The sequence below is a fragment of the Camelus bactrianus genome, chromosome 9 (assembly GCF_048773025.1).
Source record: "Camelus bactrianus isolate YW-2024 breed Bactrian camel chromosome 9, ASM4877302v1, whole genome shotgun sequence".
Lineage (NCBI taxonomy): Eukaryota > Metazoa > Chordata > Mammalia > Artiodactyla > Camelidae > Camelus > Camelus bactrianus.
Genome location: NC_133547.1, coordinates 62281971 through 62292009, shown reverse-complemented (window position 1 = coordinate 62292009; position 10039 = coordinate 62281971). Strand labels below are relative to the sequence as shown.

The window sequence follows — 10039 nt, the reverse complement described above, 5'->3', positions numbered from 1 at the left end:
CTGGCTCAGGAACCCTGACCTCAGTCTCAGCCCCTTTGGCTGGACTTTGTGAGGAGGGGATGTATGTGAAAGAAAGGCCAGGAATGCAAGGCAGTGGAGGGTCTAGGTTTGGTGGATTGGTAGATTCTGCTAGGTCGGGTCACCTCCCACCCCAGGGGCCTCCCTGCCCCCCTCCTTTCCTCTATCCCAAACAGCAATCCCCACATCCCATCATGGGATCATACAACCTATTTCTTGGTTTCTGGGACTGAGGACCGAAAGGAAGATGGGAGCTGTAGTGGAAGGGCCCCGCTCTCCTACCCTCCATGAAGATACCCCTTCTGGCCCCTAGTAGTCCCAAGTAGCTGGTCTGGGCTTAGGGAGTCTTTCTAGGAGGCCCTGGGACCCTGGGCCAACACTTTTCTTCTCCCGACTGAGAGGAATGAGTGCTCTTTGTTTTGCTGAGGGAGGCTAGGACAGGGATACCCTATCCTGTGAGTATTCAAGAACAGAAGCCCCTCCATGCTCCCCCTCAAGCCCTTCCTCCACCCCAAGGCGGACCCCCACGCTCACTCACCCTTGCGCGCTTACGCCGCCTTCCCCAACCGAGAAGCGCTTCCGGCGTGCTTGGCACGCCTGGAGAGCGGGCGAGGTGGCAAGGTGGTCGCTTCCCCTGCCGGCGGACCGAGAAGCCGAGTCAGTCAGCTGGGCCTGAGGGCAGGGGTGAAGCCAAGCCGTCCAGGCCCAAGGTGGGGTGAGGGGGCGGCGGGCAGAGGTGCTCCGAGGGCCCGCGCTTCTGCGCTTTCCCCCCTGGCCCTGGCGGCTGCCGTCCCGCCTGGCAGGGTGGGCTGTGGCTCCGTCCTCCGGCCCCCAGGGGGCAGCGCGGCGTCCTCTGCAACTCTCGTTCCCGCCCCTGCGGTCAGGAGGCGGTGCCCGTCGACGCCAAGCGGCGTGCCGTACCCGCCGTCGAGGCGGCGCTGTGGTACATTCGAGGACTCTGGTTGTGCGGACTGCCAGGTTAGCGATTGCCCTCGGCGCGTCCTGGGTGCATGAGCATAGCTGGCGGGCTGGCGGGCGGGCGGGAAAGAGAGCGGGTGCGTGAAACCCCTGCTCGAGGCCAGGGCCAGGCTGGGCCTGCTTGAGCAAGAGCACGAGGAGGCGCCCCGCCCACGCCGTGAGCGTCCCACCCGCGCAGGCCCGCCCAGCATGGCGGCTGATGAGCGTCCGAGTGTGGGGCGGACTCAGCGAAGGCCCGTGTGAGTGCAGACCTGTGGGCCCTGAGCGGAATGCGGACCCCTGCCGTTCTTCCCTCTCCTTAGGCCTGAACTGCATTTCCTCTGCCTGTGTGGGTACCAAGACTGGCACCTCCTGCTGCCTAGTGCCTTCTGCCTGTGTTTTCCGCCGAGCCCTACCCGACCATCTTCAATCCGTTTCCTGGGTGAACTGAGGCCTCAGTTCACACTGTGGGCTTAGCCCCTCTCCCACTTGACCAGAGCAGGCCCACCCTTAAGGGGAGGGTGATGGAAGGGCCCCTGGAAGATGGGGATGAGTCCCCAGACTCCCAGGGCCATGCTACTGACTGGAGGTTTGCTGTGTGCAGTTTCAGAGATGCCTGGGGTGAGGGGGAACCTACTCCCCAGATGCAGGTTAAAGACCCCAGTCCTCCAAGACCACCAGCAGGGGCAGCCCAGGGTGAAGGGCTACAGGGCAACCCTTTGCCTGGTGAACTTCAATCACTCCAAGAACAGATGGCTGCAGATGGGTCAGGGGATGGCCAGAGAGGCACATTAGGAGGCTCCTCAGTCCAGAGGGAGGAACCAGCCCCCTCTGGAGTGGAGATCCTCCTTTACCCAGTGTCCTCAAACCTCCATCTGGCACAGGGTGAAAATGACAGACAAGGGGGAGGCTTGGCAGGGGACTCATTTTGTTTGGATCCTGTGGGGTTGGACAGCGACCCTGTGGACCTTGGAGACTTTTTATCTGAGACGTCGTCAGAGCTACTGGAGGCAGGTAAGAAAGGCTGGGCCAGGGAAGTCTTGAAAGGGAGAGAGAGTGCCTGGAGATGGATACCAAGACTTGGGGAGGACTCTTGACCATATTCAGGCTAAAGCCTAGGTCCAGGTAGGGGTCTCTGGGTATGTGGCCCAATGTAGACCCAAGCCATTTTCCTTCCCAAGACCCCAGAGGATCCAGGCTCCCTAAGCCCACTGACTACCTCCTGGCCCAAGACCTTGCCTGGGAGCTGCTTGCCAGTGGCATGGCTGCCATGCCAGGTAGAGGGGAGTGACTAGGGGTGGTGGAGGTGGGCTGACTTGATTGTGAAGGTGTTCACTGTTTTCTCCCCACAGGGACTCGGGATATAGAAGGCCGGGCAGTGCTGCTTCTGTGTGCCCATAACTCGGCCTGGCTTCACCCCAAGGGTAGCAGCCATGAACTCATCCGCCTCCTGCTCTACCTGCAAAACATCCCCAGGTTGCAGGGAGGAGGTTGGGGGACAGAGCCTGAGCTAGGAAATGGCAGGGCTGGGAAAATAGATGCTGAACGGAGTCTTCCCCTTTAGGCCCAAAGTACAGGCACTGGGACTGACTGTGCTAGTAGACGCTCGAATTTGTTCCCCGAGCTCTTCCCTCTTCTGGGGGCTCAGCCAACTGCAAGTGAGTACAGGATTGTAGCTCCCCCTTCCCCCAATCATTCCTTTTGTATAGGGTTGGGGGCAGGGCTAAGCTCAGATTCCTTGCAGGAAGCAGCCCCAGGGTCAGTGCACCAGGTACTACTGGTAGGAAAGATGCCTGAGGAGGCGCCTTCAGGGCTGCAGGTACTGAGTCATTTTGGCCAGGGTGGAGGTGGGGCGCTTCCCCACCAGGCCTGTGTCACTACACTCTTTTTTCTGCAGTTAAAGCAGCTGTCGTCTCATCAGAGCCTGTTGACCCACATTTCCACCTCAGGATTGCCCACTTCACTGGGAGGAGGCCTGCCTTACTGTCACCAGACCTGGCTGGACTTCCGGATGGTCAGTGCCACTGGGTAGAGCATAGGGTGGATAGGTAGGCAGTCTGGGCGGCAGAGGAGCCTCTCCTGGGATGGCTTGAGCAGTGCAAAGCTGGCTGCAGTGGTCTGGGATCTAAAATGCTTGGGACCAGCACTGTGTACTGCCCTGGTCACGCCTGCCTCTGCTCACAGCGTCTGGAAGCCCTAATGCAGAGCTGCCAGGTAGTTTGTGCCTTGCTCCAGGGGGCCATTGAGAGCATGAAGGCTGTACCCCAGCCCATGGAGTCTGGGGTGAGTATTCCCTCTCAACACTTCCCAGAATGTTCCCTGTCTCCCTCCACTTCTCCCATGTGCACCACCACTGCCTGTTGCCCTTAATCACAGGAAGTCACCCGGCTGCTACAGCAGGCACGGGTCCTGATGCAGCATGTGCTAGACTCGCCACAGCTGGCATGGCTACAATGCCAGGGGGCCTTGGACTTGGCATGGCTGAAGCAAGAGGTCCCAGAGGTGACCCTGAGCCCAGACTACAGGTAGGTGCATGCCCAGATCTTGCCCAGCCCATCATATCCCATGCAAAGGACTGAGCTGGCTGGCTCAGAACCAGCAGGATTGTGGTCCCAGCACAGGGTGGAGTGGAGAAAAAGCACCTGGCAGGGGTTCTAGGACATATTCCATGTACCAGGCCAGCTGTGGACGAGGTTGAGGAGCTGTATGGTCGCGTGGATGGATTGTTGCACCAACTGACCCTGCAGAGTAACCGGCGAGTACAAGCACTGGAGTTGGTCCAGATGTTGGAGGCCGAAGAGGGCAGGCTGCACCAGGTGGGAACTATCTGCCCAGATGGGCCTCATCTCTAATCTCAAGCATCATCCCTACAGCAGCTCTCCTTTCCCTGCTTGTGCTCCTCCAGATTGAAGTGTGGCTACAGCAGGTGGGCTGGCCAGCACTTGAGGAGCCAAGGGAGCCCTCACTGGACATGCTGCTCCAGGCCCAAGGCCCTTTTCAGGAGCTGGACCAGGTTGCCCAGGTGAGTTTGGTCACTTGTTCATTGTGTAGGTATTAGGGCACTTTTCCAGGGACTAGGAATGCAGAGTGGGTGAAGGCAAATCTATCCTTCGCTATCTTGGAATTTACCGTCCAGCAGAAAGGTCAGTTGTAGTCAAAGATTCAAAATCATGTATGTGTGTTTTTCCCAGGTAAAAGCTCTGGAGAGGAGCAACACAGGTGATTCTACTCAAGTGTGTAATAAAGTCCTGACCCAGGAGGGGTGTTGGGCAAACTTTCTTGAGATAGTGAATTTTGAGCTGAGAACTGAAGAATAGGTTAGGGTTAACCAGGCAGAGGAGGGTTAGGGGTAAGAAACCGTAAGACTGAGGAGCAAAAGTATGTGAAAAAATCATGTGAGAGGAGAGAGTATGACTTGCTTGAGGAACAATAAGAAGGATAGGATGAAATTCAGGGTAGTAGAGGGAGGGAGAGTGGGGTGAAATGAGATAAAATGGGGCTGGAAAAGCGGTCAGTGGCCAGATTGCTGGGCCTTATACTAGTGTACAATTTAATCAGGAAAGTCATATAATCAGAACTATGTTCTAGGAAGATTACCTTAGTTTCTGAGTACAGTGACTTGGAGGATGGACATGAAGAGTCCATTGAAGAGGCAACTGAAGTGGTCCAGGTGGGAGTAAGGCTTGCTCTGGCCAGGATGGTGGCAGAGGAGGTGGATTTGAGAAATTGATGAGATTCTTTGGTGGATACATATGAGAGGATAAGAGAGAAGGAGGTTGCAAAGATGGATAGGTACTGTTCCCTGAGAGAGGGTTCTTCTGGGGGCGGGGTATTTATCAATCCAGTCTTGGGTGTGCTTTGGGAATGACCATGAGGGAATGAGAGGGAGCTCAGAGAAGAGATCTGAATGTAGAGGGTCACTTGGTGGTTGTGGGCGTGTGGATGGTATTTTAAGTGTGGTCATGCAAGAGAGAGTGGACTGTCTTCAGGGGCACCAGCGTTTAACAGCCCCGGTAAGGATTGGGGAGCAGGAAGAGGAAGCGCCAGAGAAAGCCAAGGAGAAACAGGAGAGTGGGGAGGGATCACCGTAGCTGGGGGAGAGAGGGTTGGGTACTGCTGAGTGGTAGAGTCAGAGGAGGTCTGAGCAATGCTAGGGATGGGGATGGAAGTGGAGTTGAGGTTAAAAAGCAGTGATGAGAATAACAATTTCTCCAGAAAATTTGACTGCAGAGAGGGGCACAGAGAGAGACAGTAATGGGTGGGAGGTGGAAGGAAGGTCTTTAATCAGAGGAGAGTCTTGATGATGACATGTAGACATCCGTGGAAAAGACCTGGGTTCCAGGAACTAGACTACAAGACCTGGACCTGCTGAGCCCAGTTTCTGTCTCTAGGAGCAGGTCAGGCGAGGGGAGAAATTTCTGCAGCCACTAGTTGGCTGGGATGTGGCTGAACTGGGTCCCTCTGGGGCCCGCTTTCTCACCCTGCAAGCCCAACTGACTGACTTCTCTAGGGCTTTGGCCCACCGGCGGCAGCAGCTAGCAGATGCTGAGAGTCTTTTGCAGTACTTCAAACAGGTGGGTGAGGGCCCCATCCCTAGCTCCAGGTGGTCAGTGAGGCCAGAGGGGTGCCTGTTCTGCTCTAACACAGTCTGAGCTTTGCTGGATATCTTGCCTATTTTCTGTCCTTGTCTTTAGTCTGACCCCAAAATCCTGCCACTGGGGATGCAGCCTGGGGCCAGCATTCTGTGGGGGTGGAGGGTGGGTAGAGCAGAGGGCTTGGCAGTCTTAGTGGAATCCTTCTTTAGCGCCTGTCTGACCTTGGTGTTGCAGACCTCGACATGGGCTGAGGAGGGGCAGCGGGTGCTGGCAGAGCTGGAACAGGAGCGCCCAAGGGTTGTGCTGCAACGGCTGCAGCTGCATTGGACCGAGTACCCTGACTTGCCTCTTGCCCACTTCCGAAAGATGTGGGCTCTAGCCACAGGGCTGGGATCTGAGGGCATCCGCCAAGAGTGCCGCTGGGCCTGGGCACGATGCCAGGACACCTGGCTGGCCCTGGACCAGAAGCTAGAGGCTGCTCTGAAGCTACCACCGATGAGTAGCACAGCTGACCTTCGTGTCAGCCGGGTTTCGGCTGTATCTGCCCCCTCTCCCCTGAGGAAGGCATACAGCCTTGATCGGAATCTGGGACTGTCTCTCAGAGAATCTGCCCACCACTGCCACTGTGAGGCCATTGTGGCTGCCTGCCACAGACCAGAGACTGGAGGTGGTGCCCAGCGAGGGTCATGCCCCACCGTGCCTCCAAAAGGCAGCTCTGACCATAGGAGCCTTAACAGGTACAGGCAGTGGGCAGGGTGGGGAGGGTAGTGACGAGACAAATGTCTTGGGTCCTGACTCCACCTACCTGGTAGGCTCCAGCTAGTGCTGGCGGAGATGGTGACTACAGAGCGGGAGTACGTCCGTGCTCTTAACTACACCATGGAGAACTACTTCCCTGAGCTGGATCGCCCTGATGTGCCCCAGGGCCTTCGTGGTCAGCGCGCCCACCTCTTTGGCAACCTGGAGAAGCTGCGGGACTTCCACTGCCATTTCTTCTTGCGTGAGCTGGAGGCCTGTACCCAGCACCCACCCCGGGTGGCCTATGCCTTCTTGCGCCATGTAAGCCCCACAGGCCACACTCAACAAAGAGCTGTTAGGCACATTTTTGATGCCAGGCCCTATGATGAATACAGCTATGAGTGGGACCAACAGGTTCCTGTCCTTCAGGGTACTTTTAGTTTAGTAGAAGAGACATAAAAGTGAGAAAAATAATTCCAGATTGTAATTGGGGTTAGGAGGGAAAAAACCAGGATAGGTAGATGATTGTGAGTTAGTGGCAGAGCAGGGGTATCCCCTTTGCAGAGAGCAGTGAGAGAGGCCTCTTTGAGGAGCTAATGTTTGAGCTGAGGCCAGAGCGAGGGGCCGGAGTCAGCATTCCATTCAGAGGGGAGATCAAATGCAGAGCCCTAGGCAAGAAAGAGGCCCAGTGGTCAAGGAAGAGATAGATTAGTGTGGCTTAGTATCGTGAGCAAGGGAAGTAGTAGTCGTCCAAGGCTAGGTGAGACCAAGGCATTGTTCTCAAAACTGCGGGAGGAACAGAGCTGTATGCAGTTTTTCTCCAGAGGGCCCGTGGGCAAGCCCTTCCCTGTACAGTGCCTGTTTTGCCACATCACCCCTTATTGAAAGCAGGGCAGATTAGATCTGCAGCGGGGAGGCCTCCCTGGGACCTGTCTGTTGGCACTGGCCCTTCCAAACTGAGTGCTCTGGCCCGAGGGGGCCAGACATTGGATGCTGGCTCCTTTGCACCAGGCTGAGCTGTAAATTTTTGCAGAGGGTGCAGTTTGGTCTGTACGCACTCTACAGCAAGAATAAACCACGCTCTGATGCCCTGATGACCAGCTGTGGCTATGCCTTCTTCAAGGTAGGTGAGCCTCAGACTGTAGTGGGAGAGAGGATGGAGCAAGTAACGTGAAGCCCCCTGACAGTCTCCTGTGAACCTGGCAGAACAAGCAGCAAGCGCTGGGGGACCACCTGGACTTGGCCTCCTACCTGCTGAAGCCCATCCAGCGCATGAGCAAGTATGCATTGCTGCTACAGGAGCTGGCACGGGCCTGTGGGGAATCCATGCAGGAGCTAAGTGCCCTGCAGGCTGCCCAGAGCCTTGTGCGTTTCCAGCTGCGACATGGCAATGACTTGCTAGCCATGGATGCCATCCAGGGTTGTGATGTGAGTTGTCCCAGCTGCAGTGGACAGGGGAAGTAGGTGTGAAGGGAGGGGGCAGAAGAGGCTGGGCACCCACTGGGTCCCAACTTGGCAGGTCAACCTCAAGGAACAGGGGCAGTTGGTACGACAGGATGAGTTCACGGTGCGCACTGGGCGCCACAAGTGCCTGCGTCGCATTTTTCTCTTTGAGGAGCTGCTGCTCTTCAGCAAGCCTCGACGAGGACCCACAGGCATAGACACATTTGCCTACAAGCGCTCCTTCAAGGTAGGCCCACCTGACCCTACCTTGTGCCCACTGCACCCCCAGTGCCTCACCAAGCCCCTCTCCTGGACACACAGATGACAGACCTTGGCCTCACTGAGTGCTGTGGGGATAGCAACCTGCGCTTTGAGATCTGGTTCCGCCGCCGCAAGGCCAGGGACACCTTTGTGCTACAAGCTGCCAGCTTGGCCACCAAGCAAGCTTGGACAGCTGACATCTCCCGCCTGCTCTGGAGGCAGGCTGTCCACAACAAGGGTGGGTCCCTGCCCCTGTTTCACCCTACATTTCCCTCCTTGGAGAGCTTATATTGTCCCAGAGGGGCGCCAGGGAGGGTCTAGGGACCTGGAAACACTCGGGAGTGGAGGAAAGGTCTGTCAGCAACATCCAGTGCGGGGGAAAGAACTCCAAAGTCAGGCAGTCCTGCTGTCACTGTCTCAAACTGTGGAGACAGTATTGATCTCTGTCAGAAGCCTCGTCTTTAAAAGAGGAATTATGACACCTGTCTACAGGATTGTTGCAAGGAGAGAGCCTGGCACCAGAAAGGCTCAGTGCACAGAACGGTCTGCTGGGTATGGCCATACAGGAGAGTCTTATAAGGGAAGGGGTAGATAAAGGACCAACTTGCTGATGCCCAGATGTCCACTCTCCACCCAGAGGTGCGCATGGCTGAGATGGTGTCCATGGGCGTGGGGAACAAGGCCTTCCGGGACATCATCCCCAGCAAAGAAGCTATCAATGACCGCACCATCAACTATATCCTGAAGTGCCGAGGTAGCAGGCAGGCTGTGGTGGGTGGAATGAGGAGAGCTGCACAGGAGGCAACGTGGACCTTTGTCAGCCTTAGCCTGTGCTGCTCTCGGGACCTTGGCCCAGCTGGACTCCGGCCTGTCCCAACCTGACCTTCTTTCTCATGCAGAAGTTCGTTCTCGGGCCTCCATTGCCGTGGCTCCATTTGACTATGACAGCTCCTACCTGGGGGCCTCGAGTTCCCTTCCTGGAGACCCTGCCTCTTCTTCTGTACTGGGGTCCCTCAACCTGCATTTGTACAGAGATCCAGCTCTTCTGGGTTTAGGCTGGCCTCTGTATTCCACCAACTTCCCAGAGGAAGCAGTACTGGAGGCTGAAGCTGAACTGGACAGCCAGCCGTATTTGAGTAGGCCTGGGTTTGACCAAAGGCAGGAGGGTGTGGCTTGGGGTCTGGGCCTTGTGTGCTGACAGCTCACCCAGTCTCCCTTCCTAGCTCCTGAGGACTCCGAGGTCTCATCCCAGTGCCTGTCAGCCAGTGGCTCCAGTGGCTCAGACAGCAGCTGCATGTCAGGACAGGCCCTGGGCAGGGGCCTGGAGGACTTGTCTTATGTGAGTGCCATTTTGCCTTATACCCACTAGCCCTTCCTCAGTGCTGCCTGGGCCTATGGATGCCTTGCCTTTAGGTGGAGATGGGGGTGATGGGTCACAGCCATTCTTCAGACACCCCACCTGGACCCCAAGCTGGGGAAATAGGTGTTCATGCTTAGCTTGGCCCTGCAGGTCTGAACCTGGAATTGAGGTGGGCAGTGGATCTAGCAGCCTCTAGATCCAAGGAACATCACCTCTCTTGGACGGGATCTGCTATGACCAGGCCATGGCTGGCACCTGGGTTGCCTCCAGCCTACATGCACAGCCGTTTTGACTACTCTTTCTGATGTCTGTGCCCATTGGACAGACTGGCAGGGACAGCTCCAGGGAATGCTGGCTGCAGAACCTGAATGAGCACCCTGATCCTGGTTTCCTGGCCCTGTGACCCCTTCTTCTGCCCCCATCTCCAGCTTCCCCCCGCCATTGCTCCCACCCAGAACAAAGGGTAGATATTTGTTTCCATGCTTTAGGCTGGTGGGGCATCATGTGGCTCTGGTAGTGACTGGGCTACCCCAAGTCAGGAGGAGCACAGGTGGGTAGCCACTGCTTCCCAGTACCTGATGTCAAAGCCAGGCTCCCCAAACTTAGGAGCAAGCTTATCCCTATTGTACTCTTTCCTGCCCTGGCTCCCATGGCCCATCCCCTTCTT

The 10039-nt window shown here is 56.7% G+C and overlaps 1 protein-coding gene across 1 annotated transcript; it reads left to right on the top strand.

Annotated features, from left to right (window-relative positions):
* Window positions 1–1220: 1220 nt before the first annotated feature.
* Window positions 1221–10031, top strand: PLEKHG4 (pleckstrin homology and RhoGEF domain containing G4). Its single transcript, XM_074370591.1, has 21 exons — window positions 1221–1989; window positions 2157–2252; window positions 2328–2451; window positions 2540–2633; window positions 2720–2794; window positions 2873–2989; window positions 3160–3258; window positions 3352–3500; window positions 3653–3791; window positions 3881–3997; window positions 5367–5549; window positions 5805–6307; window positions 6383–6629; window positions 7342–7431; window positions 7515–7736; window positions 7828–7998; window positions 8073–8250; window positions 8650–8766; window positions 8912–9148; window positions 9236–9351; window positions 9523–10031. The coding sequence occupies exons 1-21, from the start codon at window positions 1500–1502 to the stop codon at window positions 9526–9528; spliced, it is 3570 nt and encodes a 1189-aa protein (XP_074226692.1). The 5' UTR covers window positions 1221–1499; the 3' UTR covers window positions 9529–10031.
* The last annotated feature ends 8 nt before the right edge of the window (window positions 10032–10039 follow it).

Coding starts and splice junctions, on each gene's coding strand:
- PLEKHG4 (XM_074370591.1), top strand. CDS start 1,500: ATGGAAGGGCCCCTGGAAGATGGGGATGAGTCCCCAGACTCCCAGGGC. Junction 3,501..3,652: donor ACCCTGAGCCCAGACTACAG/GTAGGTGCATGC, acceptor TCCATGTACCAG/GCCAGCTGTGGACGAGGTTG. Junction 6,630..7,341: donor CCTATGCCTTCTTGCGCCAT/GTAAGCCCCACA, acceptor AAATTTTTGCAG/AGGGTGCAGTTTGGTCTGTA.